The sequence below is a fragment of the Lepisosteus oculatus genome, chromosome 3, assembly GCF_040954835.1.
Source record: "Lepisosteus oculatus isolate fLepOcu1 chromosome 3, fLepOcu1.hap2, whole genome shotgun sequence".
Taxonomy (NCBI): Eukaryota; Metazoa; Chordata; class Actinopteri; order Semionotiformes; family Lepisosteidae; genus Lepisosteus; species Lepisosteus oculatus.
In genome coordinates, this window is record NC_090698.1 from 56925346 (window position 1) to 56948197 (window position 22852).

Here is a 22852-nt window from a genome sequence, read left to right on the forward strand (position 1 = left end):
ACTAAGGTTGCTGCTGGAAGAGGTGTTAGTGGAGCCAGCAGGGGGCGCTCACCCTGCGGTCCATGTGGGTCCTAATGCCCCAGTATAGTGACGGGGACACTATACGGTAAACAGGCGCTGTCCTTCGGATGAGACGTAAAACCGAGGTCCTGACTCTCTGTGGTCATTAAAAATCCCAGGGCGTTTCTCGAAAAGAGTAGGGGTGTAACCCTGGCGTCCTGGCCAAATTTCCCATTGGCCCTTACCAATCATGGCCTCCTAATAATCCCTATCTATTAATTGGCTTGATTAGTCTGCTCCCCTCCCCCCTGTGTGGTGAGCGTTCTGGCGCACTATGGCTGCCATCGCATCATCCAGGTCCATGGTGGTGGAGGGGAGTCCCCATTACCTGTAAAGGGCTTTGAGTGGAGTGTCCAGAATAGTGCTATATAAGTGTAAGCAATTATTATTATCCACCCTTCTACCCATATTATTCAATATACAGTCGCAGACGAGCCTGACGCAACGGGCCCAAGGACAAGGCCCTGGACAAGTCGCCAGTCGATCTCAGTGCAGAGACACCGACACAAATATAAACAGTCACAGCAGGCCAAATGTTCCCAAAGCCAAATTGACCTACCTACCAGTCTTTGGACTGTGATAGGAAACCAGAGCACCCGGCAGAAACCCCCGCAAACACGGGGAGAATGTAAAAACTCCTCGCAGGAACTGACCCTCAGGGCTGCGGAGCGGCAATGCTCACCACTGTGCAACCCTGCTGTGCTCTGATGACATCCAGTCCTTAAATGTTGTAAAGTTTTGTCATCATTTCTATATTTATTGCATCAATGTGTTTTGTACATTGATAACGATAATTGTAATGTGCTTTGCACATTGTCTGTTGTCTCTGTCTTTCTTTTCTTACACAATTGTATCGCTGGTTTTTGTACAGCTGAGAGCTAGCTAAATAGCATTCCGTTATACCATATACTGTAACTGTGTATGAGTGTAATGACAACAAAATGGAATGATCAACTTCTGTAAATTAAAGATTATAAAGAATAATACAAACAATACCAACTAAGCTGTTTATAGTACTTAGAACCCGTACAAAAGGCACTGCCAACCCTGCTCCTGTAGATTTTATCAGCCAGCATTAAATCATTAATTTACAAAAACGCGGAACACTTTAATTGTGACCAATTGCTGGTGATTTATTCGCTTAAGAAATGTGGAAAACATATGGAAAACAAATTTAGCCCTCAAGGCCTTAATTGATGAATAACTCACAAGCTCGAAACAGGTAATTTAGGATGACCTATAAGATTTATTGGATTGGGGCTATCCAGGAGAATCCTGCTACCGATAGGGATTTGCTGGTAAGAACAAACCATCCCCTTTTGCATATGAACTAATACCACGTTTTTTTTTCTTTATCAGATTTTTTTCAATCAAATGAAAGCTCGCAGGAAGGAAGTAGTTTCTGATTTTCTGTCAAATAGCTTACATTTTGTAAAGCTTGTGCTACCTAAACCACACTGCTCCCAAGATTTGATCTACAGTACATTTTCCAGAGGACATAGTGCCCGCATATTAAAGAGGACAATGAGTGGACATGTAGAATTCCATTACATTAGTACTCTTCTCTTGCTATATCTGATTACCAGAGGACCGTCAGCTTCTCTCATACAGCATGATGTCTAAAACTGCTATTACACTCTTTGCTCTTTTGGCATTTCTTCAGTTTTTTCTCTTTTGGTTTTTTTTTTTAAGATGAGCTTCAATCAGCAAAGAAGAAATCTGCCTTTTTTCCCTCACTTACAGGATATAAACACCTCTACTGAAATTTTCAAACCCATAATTGCAACCCAGCATCTTATTTTCTGCAATATGTTTGGTCAGAGATAAATTCAGAATTACATTTAACTTTCTACTGCAATTTGACAGAAAAGTATGCATCAAAAACTTTAAAATACCAATTCAGCTGGGACTTGATTTAAGACTGTTTCACGTTTGAAGGATTAGATAAGTTAGGGAAGCAAAAAGGAGTTTAAACTGGTAATCACTGAGTAAGGAGAAACAAGACTTTTGAAGCCTAAGGTAAATACTTATTACTTCCCTCAAAAGGATATGTGCGTGTGTAGAATTAACACTCACTGGCAATAAAACCAAATGCATCTGAAACCATACTTTCAGAAACAGACTACACAATTCACAAAAGAGCTTTACTTTATTGCAATACTACATTATGATCAGAAATAATGACTCTCTACAACCTCCATATACAAATCTGCCCAGCCAGCTACAATAGATACACTGTAAGAGTACACATCATGAAGCACCTGACACACAATATACTGTATAAGTTACACTTAAAATTGATTTTGACCCATATTTTCTACATCTTATTGCTTAATTTAATTATAAATTCTTAATTCAGTTTTTACATTCTTTACTTATTTTATAGAAGTACAAGATATTATGAGAGACTTACAGTAACGAATGGCATGTGCACAGGAAGAAGGCAAGAATTAAATATATTCTAGGCAAGGGCCTACAGCATATGGGGAACTCCAGCATGTCACACACACTTTGATAACATTTCAGCCTCAACAAAACTCCCATTAACATTGTGGTGGCTTCATGCTGGCAGATGGAGGTGTGGGACAGTGATACTCTAGGTCTGAGCAAGTTAATGCAAAAGCGTACCTTTGGGACCACAAAGGAACGGTTATATTGTTCATCCCCAGTGGCACTACACTGGGAGCTCCACCATGCAGAGAGCAGGGCTTAATTAGACATGAAGGGTCATATCAGAGAGCACAACAGTATAAGTAGATAAGTGGTAGGCCAGGGTGTGTTGGTGACAAAGTTAGGCACTACTGTGTACATAAAGGATGACCAGGCACAAATTTGCAATGTCAAACATATTTATGGCAGACTTTCAAATGTAACCTGTATTAGTACAGACCGCATGCTGTAGGATACAACAGATGTGGCCCTGCACAGAGACGTTTAGACACTGAAAAAAGGCAATTTTTGTTGATACTGCTGAGAAACTCTACAGATACTTAACTCAGTAGGGTGGTTCTCATCCCAGCCAGCTTTGCAGAGTGTACACTCAGTAGGGGGTGTCTACACTAAGGAAAAGGCATAACAGTTTTACTTCCCAAGCTCCCTGTCTCACAAAAGCCAACCGGAATGTTTCTACGGGTTCACAGCCAAGATCTGCAGCTTAGTTCAACAAGGAATCAAACAGGCTCTTAACGGATGAAAGCGCAGCCTGCAGAACCATGTCCAAGCTCCTTTTAGCAGGTGATCGCATCACGTTCTTCATTTCAAAAATAAATTCAGAATACTCGCAGAAAGCAAGAGAAGCACAATGCTAAAAAAAAGCACACTTCTGGGGGTATTTTCTATTTTATTTTTTATAAAGAACGCAGCAATTGAAACAGATTCAAGAATTTTTAAATGCTTATGCTTCATTTTCTTAAAATCTCTAAAGGGGGTTTGTTGTACTGTACTTTATTGGATTACCACTGATTATTAAAACAATTTGTTGGACACGTTTCTTGTTGTAAGGAACACTGTTTTCAGAAAGCTATGTATCGTGACTTACAGTCGAGCACAAAAACTAATGTAAATGTCATAGCAATACTCCTGAGACTCCACTTTCTACTCTTTTCAACAAGAGCTTATGCATGGGGTATACTGAAACCTTTTTGAAAAGCCTTCCTGTTGTAGATTCCAGACAAACATATGACAGGATCAGGTTGGGTTTATTCTACAGATTTTGGATGGGGCATTAAAAACCTTTCTGACCTGATTTTAAAAGTTATGTATGATATGGCTCTTACAACAAACGAAAGTCAAGTTCCCCCATGAAGTCGCTCGGCATCCATTTTCTTCTAACTTTGATACATGCAAGGAAATGTTATGCCGGACAGAGACATTCCACATAGATTGCAGTAATGTCCCTCCACTAAATCTGAGAAACAGCTGGATCTGCCACATTATCCAGCAGTGGCTTACATTTGCATGTTCATCTACCACATCCCCCAGGTGCTCGACTGGGTTAAGAGCCAGGGATTCAATCACACACTACATACAGTAGTACGGAGTTCAGGGTGAAGCAGAACGTCCAAAGAAGTACTGATAGGTTAACTGCTTTCTGGAAAAAGTGGCCTTAGAGTGAGTGTCTGTGTATCGGTTTCTCTGTTTTCTATCTGTGTGTGTGTGCTGCATGGACTGGAGTCCCCTCCAGGGTGTATCCTGCCTTGCGCCCAGTGATTTTCGGGGTAGGCTCCTGCTTTCCCACAACCCTGTACTGGACAAAGTGGTTAGAAAATGGATGGATTTATAAATGATTTAATTTCCAGTAAAATATATATCAGTCACCATTAAGCTGAAGGTAGATTTGAGCTGAGCTGTTTCATGCGTTTTAAAAGGTGTGCGAATACCTTCTCTCACAACTACAGTGGATATTTTTTCTACTGTTCTTCTTCTCCACCTTGCAAAAACTCATTTTTCTTTCTTTTTGGTAGAATTTGCTTAGTCTCCCCTGATGCAAAGAGCAGTGAATAATTTTCATAATCTCCGCAATATTCTATGCCTCTGCATGAAAATTTTCACTTTTATGCCTGCCTAATAGAAAAGTGCTTTAATATGCAATTAAATTCTTCAATAGCAGCCCCTAATTAAAGCACTGTTAAACAAACAGTTATGAATATAGACGAACTACCAACACAATAGGCAAGGCGTTACTATTATATCAGGGGAAATAAAAGACTCAATAGAAAGCACAAATTCATTAAAATGAGGTTTGTTGATTTTCTTGTTCCCCTCAGACAAATGTCTTTTTTTTTTCGCATGCATGTATGTGTGCGCACACACTCTTAAAGTTTCAGCGACCTTGTCTTTGTGGTTGGTGTTGTTCTCTTTCTTCCCCTTCCGGGGAGACAGCCACCACACACTGCAGCTCTGCCTCTGTGCCTATCAGGGCTCTGACTGACAGGCCCACGCTCCAGAGCCCTGCACTCCACTCCAGCAGTCACACCAGGTTTCACTGATGGACGTCTGCCATGAAAAATCACAACAGACAGTCTCTCTCGGAATGATGATGACTTTCTGGAAGGAAGCGTTCTACCTGGGGAGAACAGTTGCTGTTCAGTTAAAGAAAAATCTATAACTTTTTTTTTGCAATAAAAAAAAGTACTTGGCACTGAAGTTTAAAACACCTCAGTGATCACCAAGCTGTTCTTCCTTTTTTTTTATTCAACACCCTTATCAGAGGTTCCATGAAGGTGACTACAGAACCTATATTGAAAGTCTGAAAGCCGGTTCTAATTTTAATATATTCAAGTGAACAAAGGAGAACGAAGAAGATTTGCTATCAGAATGCAAACATTTATTTTCAATGGAACTTTTGAGAAACCATAAGGTACAGCAAACTAGAACGCACGGGCCGACCATACTGCACTGGAAAGTCTGCTTTCAGAAACCATTAAAGGATCAGGAAGCTTCTACTGGTGTTGATGCAAGAAAGAACAAATTGAAGTCTAATGTGACCAGACGCACAGAGCGAGATTCCCCTTCACTCCCCCCACTTAAATGTTTAGAATAAGGGTGTAGCACTAAGATAATTAAGACCATGAAGTCAATAACACAATTTATACAAACAACGTTGATATTTAATGCTTACGGTATTTATCACCTAAAATGTTTTATGAAATCAGTGCCTGAGCCTTACATTACACATGTCTGGCTTGAAAGGGGTCTTTCTGTTCATTTCTTGTCTCCTGGGATCTGCTCCAGTTAATTCTTTCGTCTACCTATCCTTTTGCTTGCAGAGTCAGGCAACCATTTCTACCTCCTCTTGTAGTGACAAACCCATTATTTCTCCTACTGCACACATGACGTCGTTTTCCTTTTTGTGATAACAACCACAGGTGCTGGAGTCATCTGGTGTTTTTGTTCTTACATTCAGTATCCATTTTTCACCTCTCTCATACTGAAGGCAGCACACTCTGCTTGAAGATTTTTTTTTAAAAGCACAAAAGCAGGTTGTCTATTAGAATGTTACTAACTGTTTGTCATATATTAATTTGCATATTGCAATAGATTTATACTTTGTAACAGCACTTCATGGGTTGAAATTAAAACTATAAAATGCTAAATAAAAGAACTCATGTCTTCCGAAGAAGATTTGTGTTGATGGATCAATCAATTTTCAGGAAGCCAGAACCTATCCCAGCGAGGATACGGTATGACAGTCCATTGACGTGGTGATGGATACATATTTGAAAAATGGTCAACAGTCAATAAGAAAACTTTGAGCACCAACAGAAATGTTCAAACTTCATATCTGCACATATACCTACCTTAATTCAAATCAGAAATGCAAGTATCTCCTTCAGACAAAGTGAAACCTTTTAAGTGATTAAGATGTTAGGTGATCCTGACAGAATATATTTCACTTAATTCCAAGCAGTTTACGTTTTAAATCCAACTTAACCTTTACACCTGCGGCCCAACATTACTAACCATTGAACGTTTTCAGTGTCAAAATTTATTAAACAGTTTAGGATGATGGTGCAGCCATTACTCAAAATTAATAACCACAGAGAATGTTTATCATCTCATGTTTTTTACATGAGTTCTGTCAGAAATAATCACCTTCTTCATATTTTTTATTTACAGTTCATACCCCTCATTTTTCATGTTGTTTAACTGTCTGACAACAGAATCTTGAAAATATGCTTTTTATTTCCTTCAGCTTCAGGAACATTTTGTGCGATTCACAGAAATGGAAAAACTAAGATCTGTAAGAAAACCATCATAATTAGAAAACGGAATAAATCTCACATAAGCTCCAAGTCTACCAATATTCTGCATGTACATCATATGCTTTGCACATGCCCTTAGTACAACTCAAATGTCAACAGCAGAAGCAGAAAATAAAGGGACGCAGGTAGCAGAAATGTGATAGCTCTTCTTTACCTGACATTGACATTTAACAAACACTAAGGGACAACTGCAACTCTGAGATATACAGCAGAATTAATCAATTATTTAACTCCTACGTAACCAGAGAAAAAATGAAACCCTAACTGGTCTAAATGAAAGACTGTCCATTCATTTTATCAGTTTATTAAGAAATGACAACGCAATCCCCAAAAAATGCCTATTAAACCAAACTTAAAAATCTGAGATTCTTCAGATTTGAAGTTTTTGAAGATACTGCCAGCTGCAGCAGATTCAACAAGAATTCACATTTTATGCTTAGTCCAAGTTTACTACTTGTGTGGGTTTAGTTATTTTGGAGCCTCTATTAGAGCTGACCCCTAAGTAACAATGACAGACTTAATCAGTGCAGAGCTGATCAAAGTCTTGATTTGTGACTTCATCATGGAAATCGTTACCAGATGTCCAACTGGTTCGAACTGCCAGTAAACCTCGGACAAGAATGGTGAAGTAATTCCTCATCTTGAATGATTTATATAAAAGCCCAAAATGTTAAACACAATCACCCCACTAATTTGTGATTTTCATAAGTGATTAAGATTTGGTGGGAATGTTTGGCAGGGGGAAATGGCTCAAGGCAAGGGTGCGTGAATATTTATTTTCTGGTTTAAATTACTCTGTCAAAAAGGTACAAGATTTTGCTGTAAAAAAATCTGTCAGATGCCACCCCAAAGCTCTTCATCAGCTCAAATACTTAAGAGCATTTTGTCACAGGTGTTCAGAAGAATTCCAACTCTATTCCCTTTCATCCATGAGACAAATGAATACATCAAAAAGCGACAAAACTTTCAAGTTAAAATGGGCAATAAAAAAGACCACACCAGAAGCTGTACCCACAGCATAATTCCTTTAATGACCGAGGAAATAAGAACCGTCAAACACTACTGTAACAAAAAGCATATTTGAGCTTCAAAAAATGCAAGTCCTTGTTGAACATTATTTAATAGTTCCATTTAATGTTTACGGAAGAAATGTCTATGCAACTTTTTCTTTACTGTGCTTTATGTGCATGCATTTACCTTAAAGTGGAGGGAACTGGATTTTAAAACATCATAGTGACGTAGGGATGCAGCTCTCCACAGTCACACAGCAGGCCACATCATTTTTTGTTACTTGTTACGTCTTATTTTAATAATAATAATAAAAAACTTTATTTTATATAGCACCTTTAAAGGTGGCTTCTCAAAGCGCTTTACAGGATGACAATAACAATAAATAAGAAGATTTCACAAGATAAGACACAATTACAATTACAATAGAGGAGACCGTGGAAGGTGGTACTAAGAAGAGCAGAGGGGTGAAGAATGGAACCAGTTAAGTAAAGGCTTTTCTGAAGAAGAAGGTTTTGAGTCTGGATTTGAAGGAGTTCAGAGAAGGTGACTCTCTGATATCCTTGGGCAAAGAGTTCCAGAGCTTTAAAACAATTATTTTGGCCTTTGGTTATCATCTGTTAAACAAATCGAAGAAGCTTTTCCAAGAGCCTGTTCAAGGCCGAGTGCGAGAAGAATTAGGAGAGTAACTCACTGATGCTCTGGGTTGACAACACGATGCCTGACCAGCAGGAGTTAGATTGACAGGAATGCAAATTGCTTTCCTCTGCACACTTTCTTTGAGAAATCTTTTCAAAACGTTTTTAAATAAAGAAAATAAGTGTACAAAATGACATGAAATAAGAAAATATAAATGATTTAAGCTTTTTTCAATAATTTAAATCCAGACAATTCGGATTTTTTTCTTTATGGGTTTCTTCACTCTATTTTTGAAGCAAAATTAAATACTTCTTCACTCCCCTCCCAGCACCGAAAACTATTTCATATACTGTATACTAATGAGAAATATCTAATTTCCTTTAAAAATGCTAGGAAGTAAAGAACTAAAGTTCATTCTATATTTTAATTTAAAAAATCATTTCAGATGAGTTGAAGAACATCTGTTCTAATGATGTGACCTTTATTTTTGAAAACACAAAGATATGACCTGCACTTGAAAATGCCCACCATTCTGCAAATACCACACACTGTATCACACATAATATTACACACATTGTTTCTACGTACACATTATAGAACTCAAAGCAAATCATGCAGGAAATTACTCTACCGAACAGGAAACCCATTGGCAACTCTTAAATCTGCCACGAAAGTCACTTTATATAAATGTTACATTACTGCCATGATGAAATATAACTGAATATTTGTTGGAAATGTACACTGAGTGAAAGTGAGCAGCTGCACTTTTTAATTGATTTGAAAATGGAAGTAACTTATATATCAACATCCTGGAAGCCTCCTATTAAATGGATAGTGCCAGCGAACCAGGGAACCTTGCAGAACAAGCTTTCAATGGAAAAAAAACTCTTCCTGAATTTACTGGTTTTTATAGGCGAGGGCACCTTGGAAGCTGTTTATCAAAGCTTCTTTTTTAATCAATAGAATTCTATAAAACAACTCTTTATTTGAATTCCACTACTTTTGTTATTTATTACCCTTTATACCAGCAAGAAATGGCTTCTAATGTTCTATACAAGCACTTTCTAATTCAAAATCTTGCCAGCCCCAATATGATTATGGGGGAAATGTTAAAGTTACACATTTCAAAGTATTTTCACTATGATGAAAGAAGTCTAAAAAATAATGTTTCTGAAATTTAAGAGGATGTGGTTCTTCTCTTTCCATTTATCGGTGTCCAACAATCCAAATTAACTTTGAATGAAAATTCACTGAGTTCTCCAATACTTTTGTCCTCTAATTGGGTTGTCAGTCTTGTATCAAACACTAGTTTTAAACCAAAATTTACAAAAACAAAAAATTACATATTTAATAAATCTAATGCCATTTATATATATTACCTATACATTACATTCTACTGTACTTACAGTACATACAAAAGTATTCTTACCAATGCATGTGCAAAGCTTTAGAGAGTCGGTAAAAGTGAAAAATGTTTTCCAACATTTTTCTGAGTCCATCACAAAAACTCTAGATGAAATAACCACTTTGGAAACAGTTCATCACAAGCAATTTTATATGCACTCAGTAGCTATGTTAATAACTATAGCTTTTGTGGTCAATCCTTAGACATAAGCTGCATACAGATGAGATTTATTTATTTTAATACTGTATCAACTACATCTTTTTGTTAATTTCCTTCAAAGTAGGCTGAATACCAGTGAGATGGGGAGAGATACTATTTAGCTCCTTACTCAGCAGAATTCCATAAAACCAATTCCTCTCTTACAGAAAGATCCAATCAATTTATTCTACATTTTAGACATTTTTCAATGTTACATTATGAAAACGGAAAAGAAACTACTGATTTCTTCAGTTGTCTGCCTGATTATACATTTTCAAATACGGTTTCAACGCTTAAAAAAACAAACAGGCAGATCAATTTTACAAAGGTTCTTTTGAGCTGTTTTTCATTTTTGTCAATAATACATGTTCCACACTTTAAAGATACAATCTAATAAAATTCCTAACATAACTAAAAACTAATGGATTTCAGACAATAATCATACTCACAATTCCTCATTCTTTTTTTTCAACTTCAACATCAATTAAAAGCATTTCGCATTGTTTAAACCTGTACCTGTAATGGTACAGAACAAATTATGGGAGCAGACATGAGCTAAGTGCAGAAGAAATCATGTCATTACATAATCACACATTAATACTTGAGAAAAAAGCTGTTCAAGCTATATTTCTTTGTAGATCTGTCTTTATCGGACAAAGGCGTCAAGAGTTGTGGTACAAAGATGAACGGCAGTAATTTGAAATTTTTTTAAGGCTGCGTTTACAGCACAAGAAGTTAAAAGAGGTTAACCTTTGGTGAGCTATAAAAACACTTAATGGCTAAAAGGGAAAGTACAATACAATTTAATATGTGTTCTTTTGATGAAATGGTTTGATTGGGAGTATTTGTTCTTAGGTTCCACAGGAGCAGGATAAAGGATGCCTATTACACTGCTGGTCATGGGCTGAAGAGCATGGTTAGATATGTTATCGTTCTATGCTTTACACTGTAAAATATATGTGTTTGAGGCACAACAGAGAAATTACAAGGTACTGTACCCCCACCAGCCAAAAAAAATGAGGGCATAAAAATATGGCTTTTAGATGTGTTCCCATCAACTCTTAAATTACATTTGAAAACGATGTGATTTTGCTTTTCCTTCCACCTCCATCAGTTGCCTTCTATTTCTTCTTGCACCCTGGAGATGTAATCTCTGGAGGTCAAAGCACCAGTTTCATCTAAGAGCTAACAGTTAAACTGTTAGAAAAATTGAAAAGTTGTTTCAGGCCCAGTTCATATCTTCTGCACTAGAAATATCTCCAGGTAGGAGCCTCTGGTGGCCACATTAAGTTTTAGTTATTTACAGCAGAGTAAAACGGGTTCCTTCTAAGCTCATTCCCAAGTTAGATGACCCTTATCCCCAGAGCAGTAGCTTTAGCTGTTCTCAAATGGTGATCAAACACCACCTGGGGGCAAAACTTTCAGCAGTTTGGTAGAGATACAACTCTAACAAGCAAATCAATAAGAAACACTATTCTAGGTACTTCGATCATGAATAAGATTCAAATCATATTCACAAAAAAGTTTTAAAGGCTGGGTTTACATGATTTCCAAGTTCTATTTTTTGCCCTGCACTTATTTCATGACTTGTTACTCCTGTAATGTGATTAGCACTTGCTGATTTTTGTGCATACTCATTTTCTTAAAAAACATAAGAGGTAAAAAAAATCAAATGATAGGAAAGCAGTTATTTTGTAAATATTAATTTGCCTACAAAAATAATTTGATATGAAAAATTATTGTAACGAAATAACCAAAGATTGGTCCACTGCAGAGTCAAACTCCCCTACAGTCCTCTATGAACTACAGCAAAAGTTTGTGTAGTGCAGGTATTGTATAGTGTATTGGTTTAGGAGCAAGCATGAATCAATCAAAAGAAGATCAACTTGACTTGTTCATCAAAAGAAAAAGGAAGAAGCCAAACCCGAGAAGGCCAAATGCTGAAAAAAAACAAAACATGTTCATCGCAGACATTCTACATACAAGTGCAGAGTACAAAAAGCACAGTATGTAAAAATTGAAAACATTTATTTCAGAGCTATCAAATAAATGTCACCGGATAATTTTTATAACCCTGATCAGGGCCATTGACATAACAAACATCTGCTCACCATGAAATGGGCATAGAAAGTCATGATTAAAACTATAACAATACAGCAAAAAAAAACAATCATAATAGTGGGTATGGTTTGCCATTTGTGCTGTTTGTGCTGTTGCTGTAAAGTGACAGCAATGTCTGCCAATAATAAAAATTGGAAACCCCTAAAAACTGATATAGTATCTTGAAACCTATTCTCAGTAACAGGTTTCCCTCATCAACCCTGGTATTCACCCATAAAGAATGTCCATGTTGAGTATCAGTCTTCCCAGCCCTGGGAATCCCTTGCTCATACTGGGTTCTGCCCACAGAAACTTTTATCAGGCACTTGGCTTCTCTGCCAACTCTACATTGCCATCTTCCCTTCGTCACTCATCAGCAAATCTCCACCAAGCTGGATGTTAAATGCATATTTTTCACATTATGTGCACTTGATTTCAGTGTTCTCTCAAGTATATTCAATTCGCCTGCTATGTTTAAGCCACAGGATGCAAGGCAAACAGAATTTTACTATTAATTCTATTTTATTTCTTTCATATGATGAATTATAGCTCACATTATGCCGGCCGTTGATGAGGGTAAGGCAAACGGTGTGATCCTACTCCCTGTATCTTTGAAATTCTAGCATTTACAAACCGCGGCAGTTTTCAGGAATGTAACCCCTGTGCTCGGAGAGGGAAACCTGTACTTTGCCAGCAGTGGCCGAGAGTTCTGCTGTCTTTCCTTTATACGCACACCTGCCCCTGCCCACTCTCACCTATGTTCCTCACCAACACAAAAACGAGCAGCAGATTACATAGTATGACAAGACTGTCAGACAGCTCCCACCTGCAACTGAACGGTCTGCTGAAGGTATGGATGGGCAGAGAGGGCGACACATTATTTCTTCAACTGTAGAACTATAAGATTTTTTTTTTAAAGTGCCATCTGCAAAAAAAAAAAGTAATGAGTCTTTTCTCAGCCTTAGTCTCTAAAAATGATTTCAAAGAGTGGAGCTAAGCAAACGACAAGATTTATACAGCTCCAGGGGATGTCGATTATGGGATTTTACTCTGTTGCCATGCATACTAAAGACGGTTAAAAAGTTGCGCATATATCACTCCTGATGAAGGTAATCTTCCAATCTAATTCTCAAGAGGGATGAGACATTTGAGCACGCTGCACTTTTCTCCCCTACAGTCCTCTATGATGTGACATTCATAAAAGCAAAGCAGATTATCTGCTTGTGATTTGGTTCACAGGTTCTTGAACATTCACATATACAATACACAGCATCAGTTTATAAAAATGGGTCTCAGGAATTACATCAACTCCAGGTGGCCTGCAAATACTCAATAATCTATGCATCAGAAACTGCAAAAATGAAGCTGAAATTTTTATATTTTGTTTATTGAATCAATCTGAATTTGATGAATGTAAAAGAAACTCTGAAAACCAACAAAGATCCATTGAGGTATACCTGCTTAAATTTAACCTCTTTAGAAACTTAAAGTACAAAGCAGGAATTCACTGAAAAATTGCCCAATAATTTCTTGAGGTCTGCCATATACTGTAACAAAACAGCAACATACTGATAAATAAGGTTTTTTCTGTTCAATAAAATGGCAAACATCTGAAGAGACCTTTAAGAATGAGGTCAAATTTAAAAGAGCAGTTTGTCTTGAATTCTTTGTAACAATGTTCACCAAAATACTGCAGGTTAACAACAGACATTAAATGGATTGTTTTCTATTAAAATTGTTTTTTTTTCTATATGTTTTGACAGTCCTGTGTTTTTTTTTCACTAATTAGGTTTTGATCATGAACTTCAGAAATCATGTGTTGTGAGATTTTACATACTGCAACCTTATTTTTACTGCCTGATGCCTTTACAAACCTGATATGGTTTAGCTTTACTCTTTTTTATACTAGCACCATTTATTTATATTTTTTAAATGCATGTACTTACATTCCCCTTAATTCTTATTGAAATATTCTTGCTTTACACAATGCCAATGACTGGACTGTGTTCCAAAGGTTCATTAGCCTGAAACATATCTGCCTTGAATACATTTACTGGAGAGGACATGATGGTTAGGATCAGGAATTAAGGAACTTACAAATGAGCATTGCACATTGAACTGCCAGACGCTTTGTGGAAAGTGAGTTATAATCATTTCTAGTACTGTATGGAGATTATATTTTAGCCGCTGAAATAATTATTATTAGGATGGTGTCAAGCAACAGTGATTTATGTATTATTTCCCTTTGTTATTCTCAGAGAGCTACAGCATTTCCCCACCATGACTATAATAAAACCCAGGGAAAGGAGGGAACTTTGGTAAGCAGAAGATTAAGTTGTATTTCTAAGTAGAATGTTAAAACTACTACATGGTTACACTATCATTTATATTCATTGCCTTGTTTTAAATTCAATTTTATTTACAGATTTCAGCCATGTTAAAATTTTGCTCTTTTTTAATGCCTGTCATGCTCAGGTCGGATGTATTCAGACACCCACTTCATAAATGATCATTATAGTACACCGAAGAACATTTAGGTTACAAACTTAAAAGTTGAACAGTATAGAGGAGACCATGTGGGCCAATCATCTTGTTTGGTTGAAGTGGATAATTCATCTTGTTTTGAAAGATGCCAGGCAATTGGGTTCAATAACATGGCTGCATAGCACGTTTCAGATTTCTACCATTCTCTGTGTAAAAAAGTACTTCCTATTCTACGTTTTAAATGTACTTCCACTTAACTTTCCTTGAAATCCTGAGGAAGTGCATTGAAATGGCTTTGGCAATACCTTAGAGAATTATGAACACTTGAATTGTCTCCTCATAGTTATTCTTCTCTGTATAAGACTTAAAAAGGTTCAAATCTTTTAACCACTAGGAAATTCCTTTGAGCCTGGGAATGTATCTGATCACTCTTCTCCACACTGATTCCATCTTCTTTGATACGTAGTAACCAGAATTGAACACAATGTTTTCAATGAGGTCTAACTAGTGCATTGCACTATTTTAACATAACATGCATAAATTTAAACTCTACACCTCTAACTGCACATCCACTCTGCGTTCCTTTTGCCTTTTTTATTACTTCTCCACATTGTCTAGAAGTTGTGATATTTAGTGCCCTCGCAAGTGGAAGACAAACAACAGGGACATTACACAAAGCCATGGGCCCTTCAATTTGTAAAGCACCTGGCTAGATTGGTTGTGCTACATGCTGGCAATAGAACCTTCATGACCGTATTCCACAAAACTACCCGGCACAGCAACTGTAGCCTCTTACCACCAATTACCATCCATCCATTTTCTACAGGGTTGCGGAGGTCCCTGTAGGCAACAGCCACAAACCAGGATACACCCTGGACAGGATGCCAGTCCATCATCTACCCAAATTTTCTTCAAAACAGGCTCCGCTTCAACCATATAATGCAAGGCTGAAGTTGCTGTGTGCGGATATGTTTTACTGTGTCTGAAAGACCAATGGGTTATCCTGACTTTTGTGTCGCTGTCACAAGAGGTAGAGCAGGCGTGTGGTGTAAACATGTGATCAACTTATGGTAAGTGAGAGGGCATATAACAATAAACAGCTCCATCCATCATTACAGAAGTGCCTTGTATTCTTTCTGCAGTTATGTGTTAGCAGTCAAACTGGTTAAATGGAATGGATCCTTCAGGTAACCTATTGAGTCATTACACAGAGCTGACTGCTACTTTTTCTACTGTTACCTTGAAGATGACTAGGGGGCAGGTAGTTGGGACCTGAATACCCCCAATGACTTCATTTTGTCACATGCCTGCGTTTAACATACCCCAGACCACAAAGCCTATCACTTTCAATGATCCAATACTATCATTACAGCACCATTAAAACACACAAACCATGTACCTTTGGCGCAAACATAAGTTTTGCACATCAACAAACAGGCACACATTTCTTGCCTCATTGTGTAGTAAGACGTTAGCCATTGCATTCTAAAAAAGTAAAGAGGAATGCAAAGAGAAAGTGATCTGCTACAGGCCTCTTACAATCTCTCATAATATTCTACTCGCACAGTTTAATGGGTTAGCGTTCAGTAATAATTAGGAGTGGAATGACATGTTCCATTTTTTATGTGTTTCAGCATATCATTTAGTTTTCCAAATGTCACTCATGATATTGTTTCCATCTGTAAAAGATTCCTGTTTGAAAAAGCATACACAAGAGTTTCATTTGGGTACATTTAACCTTCCAAAAGCCGTTATAAGAAAACTCGCCAAAGAAAACAGAACTTATTGTTCTTTTTCAACAGCAAACTTGCTATTATGCTTAGTTGGGTTTTAGCCAGTGGTCATACCGCAAGTAAAACTGTTTTTTCCAGAAATGTCAAAACAAAATCATAACAGCCAAGAAGTAAAAATATGATTTCTTAAAATTAACATTAGCCTTTATCCTAAGCACAGTAGGAGCGTGTTTAGAAGTAGCAAGAAAACCTGTAATAAAATCACTGCATTGATATTTAATGTAGTGAAGCTGAAAATGCAAACACTTTTTAAAGAACATTTCTTAGTCAACAGTAACCAAAATGTTTTGTACACGCCAGGGTGTATGCAGGAGTAAACTCAATTTGTAATCAAAGAAAAGAGTAAAGAAAATGCACTCAACACATTCCAGCTGTGACATTGGAAATATTCAACAATAATTCCAAAAGGAAATTGGTTTCAACACAAACATGCAAAAAAATGGAAATGCTACGATCAGTGTAAGGTAAAAATAGTTATTTTGTATTCATGATATTAGATCTGTAAATTTCAATACTCCGATTATTTAAATGCCATATGTGGCTATTTCCGTGTTAACTGCTTCTGGCTCACATTTGAATTTCTCTTGAAACCTGAAGAACAGATCAAAGGACTATTATACAGCAGAAGAAATCGGTCCAGTTTCTTTCAGACACTGTCCTCCACAAAGAATTTGCAAAAGAAAACCATCTGCAAACCAGGACACTACTTATGTGTCTGCATATTGAAGAATTATGACTGCCATCTCAATTAGAGCATCTGCAAGGTCATAGTTTCATCACATCGTTTGTAACTGCATCTCTAGCATTCATCTAAACCATTAAAAGTCTGACCAAACCAATATAACTGAAATACAAGTGATTATAAGTCCTTGGAAGGCAAAGCAAAGAATTAATTTAATGAAAAAATAGCTCAGCTGCTGTGTTAAACAAATATCAAGGTTAGTCTCTCAGCTCTGTGCATTTTAAATCTGTAAGGAAACTGAAGGATGTGGTAGGGGGATAAGTAACCGTTTTCAAAGGAAACCACTACACTTTCTCCAAAGGGCTTCTAATCAATTTACAGGCCCGCCTTAGTGTTCTCATTACCACATTCCACAGACTACCTGCCACAGCAGCTGCAGCCTGTTAGCACCCATTACTATCCATCCCTTTCCTACAGGGCTGCGGAGGAGCCAGTGCCCCTCGCGGCAGGCAGAGGCCGCGAGCCAGGACTCACCCTGGACAGGACGCCAGTGTCCGTCGCAGGGCACACACAGACGCAGACACGCACACACATCAGGCCAGAGCTCATTTTTCCAGAATCCAAATAAACCTACCAGTATGTCCTTGGAATGGGGGAGGAAACTCAAGCACCTGGCAAAAACCTACGTAACCACAGGGAGAGCATCTAAACACCAGGAACTGAACCAAGGGCTCCAACGCTGTGATGCACCAATGCTAACTGTTGCATTCTCATGCCACCCCATGAGAAAAACACCTCACAGAACCAATAAGGAACAAGATACCTTGTGTGTTCTGCATAATACTCCTGGCATATTACACACTGTAGGGATACAAAAGCAACCAGGAAAAAAAATAAAGGTTTTCCCTAGAATAACTTGGAAGTATAATGAAAGCTGAGCTAACCTCACATTCAGAAGTGCAAGATATTGACTTCATGGTGGCTAGATTATGGCATTAAACACTCTTGTTTTCCCCACTCATGGAATATTATCACAGCTTTGAGGCTGCTGAGCATACATTCACAGCAATGACAGTTTTCAAATAAGCTAAGAAACGTTTTTACCTGTCATTGATGCTCCAGTTCAGGCAGAGGTTAAGTGAACTCAAACTCGTGCATTTCCTCACCACTTCAATGACGGTTTCGTTATTCAACTCCGAGATGTGACGCAAATCCAGGCTGCTCAAATTCTTAAGCTAAAAATAAAATGAGGGAAAGACTAGTTTAATCTAACACCATATCGGAATTAAAATAACAATGCTGAGATACAAAATACTGAATGATGCATATACAAAGGCTGTATGTTGGGAATGGATGTACCATCTGGTTACTATTTGTCTGTACCTCACTCTGAAGAAACATTCTGGCACCAGTGGAAGTGGATTTAACAAACAGAGAGGAATAAGACATTAAGGAATAACAGCTCACAGTTATCCATTCCGATAAGCAGCCCTAACCTAATGGAGACACTAGATGTTTTTCTTGATGACTCTCAAGAACGGAATAGTAGGAGCTCCTTGACTGACAAAACTGGAAGAAGCACTTGTCCAAGCGCAGGTTATACTTGTATGATCCAAGCAGGTTCAAACCCTGTTCCTAGCCGCCTGTGACAGGGATTAACCAAGAAAGAACACAACTGAATTAACCTTTCAAGTATTATGCACTGGAGACACTCAGTTTAAATTTAGGAAAAGGAGTGATAGCTGTCAAACACTCTATATTGTGGAAATATTTAATTGCCATTTTCAATCCCAAAAAGCAAGGTTTGTCGCTTTTCCATGCTGGAACTCATTTCTGAGAGTTTTGTCTGCAGAAATACCAAAAGGTGGCATTATTAAAAGGATATACAAGAATTATGTACTTTCTGATAAATACCAAAATCCACTTCTGTGTGTAATTAAGGGTAGTCAATGTTGGGAATTGAGAAGGCTGCCTGCATGGTTCTGAACCGCGGAACACACTGTAACTTCACACAGCAGTTTGTGTTTTGTAAGTTTGTAGTTCAAACTGCTTTTTTATTTCTCCACTCCCCCAATTTCCCATCAAACTGTTCAAAGAAAATTCTCATGACCTTGCTCAGCTGAAAACTGGGAGCATGTTTTATTATTAAATTTTTCCTAGTGTGTATTCAAGCTGGTGTTGGGGATGACTATTATTACTTAACATCTATTTAACTCTTAATTCCCCCCTCAACTAATTTTACAAAAGAGAAGCCATTTAGGCAAGCAATTTATACCGTTTTCTACAATTATGTGGTATTCCTATCCCTTTCCATTACATTAAAGTATGAAAAATGTTTTAAAGTGCCATTATGTATTCACATTCAATTCAGCGACTCATTAATTTATGTCAACAAAATGCGAACAATTAATAGATACAAAATGTTCTGTGCTGCTAATCTAGTTACTCTGTACAGTGATGCAATGCAATACTAAAGAATTACATTACCTTGAATAAATAACTGCAGCCTTCTAAATTTATATAAATGACCACTTCTTAACAGTCCATTAGCATGGAAAGGCCCATACAAGAGACTGAAGACTCTTGAGTTTAAGAATAATCCCTCAGGCCTTATCAATTGGACTCACCCATTGTACCTACCTTGTACTAATGATACCTAATGATTATGGCTTAATACAAAATTAGTGTGCCTAAAACTTTCACAGTTTGATTATAAAGAAATTAAGTACTGGAAGGTACACTGACAGCAAAGGTTTATTAGAAACCAGTCTTAATATAGTCAAAAGGTCTTAATAATGATCCTGTCATAACTTCATGGTATACATACTGTAACTAAATATTTTCCAATAGTAATGCAAATACAAATGAAAAATATTCACACCTGTGGAAAAAGAAATTATAATTAGAAATGAGAAAATTAGAAGATTTATCATTTTTAAAAAAAGACAGATGTCCCTGAGGAAAGAAGATTGAATTACTGTATACTATCTCTTGAGGCAAAATGATTTTATAATAAAAATAAAACTAAACTTAAAAAATATTTTAAGTTGAAGTGAATTTCTTACCTGACATTTAATCTAAGAAAGAAACACATATGCATCTTCCTGGAAGTTATGCCTTGTGTGCTATTTGAGACCTGTATTAACATCACTGCTGCTACTGTATAATTCTTCAAGACACTTTACAGGATGGTACAGTATACTGATTAAATCCCTGCATTGCTAGACACTTTATCAACATGAAATGTCCATTAGTTAACACTATTGTGTTTGAGTATATACAGTACTGTGGATAACTCGATCACCAGATGCAAACAGGGCCAGCTATTAGTAATTTCAAATTGTCTGGTAATTGTGTCATTTTTATTGCTGTAATGGTTTATCGCCTCTTGTGTTTTAAATTTACAAGTCTGCAAATTGCTGCATTAAGCTCACTTTTCCCCACAGAATGACTCACTTCAATTTATTAAAGGCCAATCAATGGACCCACTTCGGAGTTTCAGAGGATTAAACATCTTCTCATCCTTAAATAATCAGCCATACTCTCCTCATAGAAAATAATCAGCATTAATAAAGCTTTGCAAAAATGTTTCACATTGATCTCTTATTGAATACAACTGCCAAATACAGGTAGGCTTGAAAAGCAGGATAGAAGAACTCACCTTAACATAGGTCAGGTAAGGATTACAAAACGTATTCAGTAAGAGGATAAGAATAAAAGATAAGAATGTTAAATCCCCTCCCATACAAAATAATTAAAATGAACCGGTAAATGCAAACCTACAAGAAACAGACTATTAGACTAATTAATAGAAAAAAGACATATCTGATGCATCTGTGGAATTAATCTGTTCTAAATTTAAAAATGCAACCATAGAAGTCACAACACCAAAGTAATCCTAGCTCACGTTTTAATTTAAAAATTAAAAATGCAGGAGACCATCCTAAGGACAGATCTGCAATTTCAGAACACCCAAAAGACAGACTCAAGAATGAATTTCAGTCACCAAACCCCTGGTCCTCAATTCCCCTCTTCTAATATTCTTAATGCAGCACTCCTTCACTCATTTCTCAAAAAATATTTATGATGAGACAAAGGAGACAAATGATCTAAAAATTACAGAGTGAGGAGATTTAAAGGCTGTCAAAAATGACACTTTTGTCGTATCAAGTGAAACAAGTTTGTATAACCTCTTATGAAATGGTGCTGATCACTAAGCATTTTCTTTAGTTTATTTCACACATGCCAGCACCCATCAAATTTTGGATTTTTGTCTTTGTCTGCTATCCTCACCATCACCCTGTCCTCTCTTATCTCAAATCCCTATACTCTTTATATGCCCTTCACACTAGTAAATCGTACTGTATTGCAATCCTTCATGTTGTCTCACTGCTACTTATACTATACCTTCCAGAGACCTTTATTTCGTACAGTAACAATGCATTAAGATTGTGGTGTGGGCTGCACTTTGCAAAAACATTCTACATTGTACTGTATCATGTGTGTGCTTTTTTAGTTATCTGTGAGTTTCCCATGTACAGTATATTACAGTACATAATACAATTGTATAACTAAGAGTCATTTGTCTTGGATAAATAAATGGGTAAAACACAGGAAATGGTCAAACTACAGAAGCTTCAGAAACTATGACAATACAAAAGTGAAAAAGACAAAACCAGCACACATGAGAGGAAAGCCACATCAAAGCCAAGCAAGATAATGAAGCCTCTTGTGTGTAACAGTTTATACATTATAAACTTTAACTGTGGATGCAGTATAATACTGAAAACAGGTTAAAACATATTTCATGTATTTCTTTCCATGTTAACATCCCAAAGTGCCGTCTAAAAAACAAAAAAGTATATAAAGACTATTTAAAAGCAGTATGAACAATATTTAAATGCATCAAGTTAGATTCTCTAATATTAGCCGATAATATTAGTGCATTTTCTGGGCCCATAAACATACCAAAGTATGTGGGAGATACTGTGCCTGACGTCAATCCCAGTGATTGAGCAACCCTCCCTACCCAAGACACAAATCTCACAACTAGCAGTACTAGAGATCCCAAACACATTTCTAACTGAGTAAGAATATAATGATCAACATTAGCTACAGAAGTAGACTTAAGGTCCAATAAAATAGAGTAGCAGATTCAGAAGATATTAAGACTAATTTGCAACTTTAACTGGGGCTGTTTTAAATGTCATTGAGAATTCTCCCCTTTTTTATTAGGTGATGGTAAACTTACAATGCTCTCCAAAATGTTAACCAAGAAGGAAAATGGGCTGGTAATTACTTGGATTTTCAGTGACCCAGTTTGACTATAAAGTCTCTGAGAAAACGACAGCAATTTTAAATGTAAACGATACAACTCCAGTGATCAAGAACTCAGTGATTGGATTAGTCACCAAATGTAAAGAGAACAGAAATTAGATTGAACTAATAAAGCGCAAATGGGATCTCTGATAATATTATTCACCAAAGGCTAAAGAGCAAGAACATGAACACGAGATGAGACAGCAGCAGTGTGGTCTGGAAGGCAAAGAGCAGGGATGGGCTCTAAAGGTCAAGTATTAGGTTTCTTTCAAGAATCAGTTCACGCTAATAGCGTAACCTTAAAGAACATGTGTGAGGAGAATACCTGTGAAACATCAAAACTAAACAACAGTAAATAACAATAACATCTTGGCAGGTTGAAAATCCCAGGTTGAAAAAA

At 37.1% G+C, this 22852-nt stretch overlaps 1 protein-coding gene across 1 annotated transcript in view; it reads right to left on the bottom strand.

Annotated features, from left to right (window-relative positions):
- Positions 1-22852, bottom strand: part of fbxl17 (F-box and leucine-rich repeat protein 17) — a 318224-nt gene that overhangs the window by 181734 nt on the left and 113638 nt on the right. The window contains exon 7 of the mRNA XM_006626957.3: positions 18238-18368. Within this exon, the coding sequence (XP_006627020.2) occupies positions 18238-18368 (131 nt within the window). The remainder of the gene's footprint in view (positions 1-18237; positions 18369-22852) is intronic.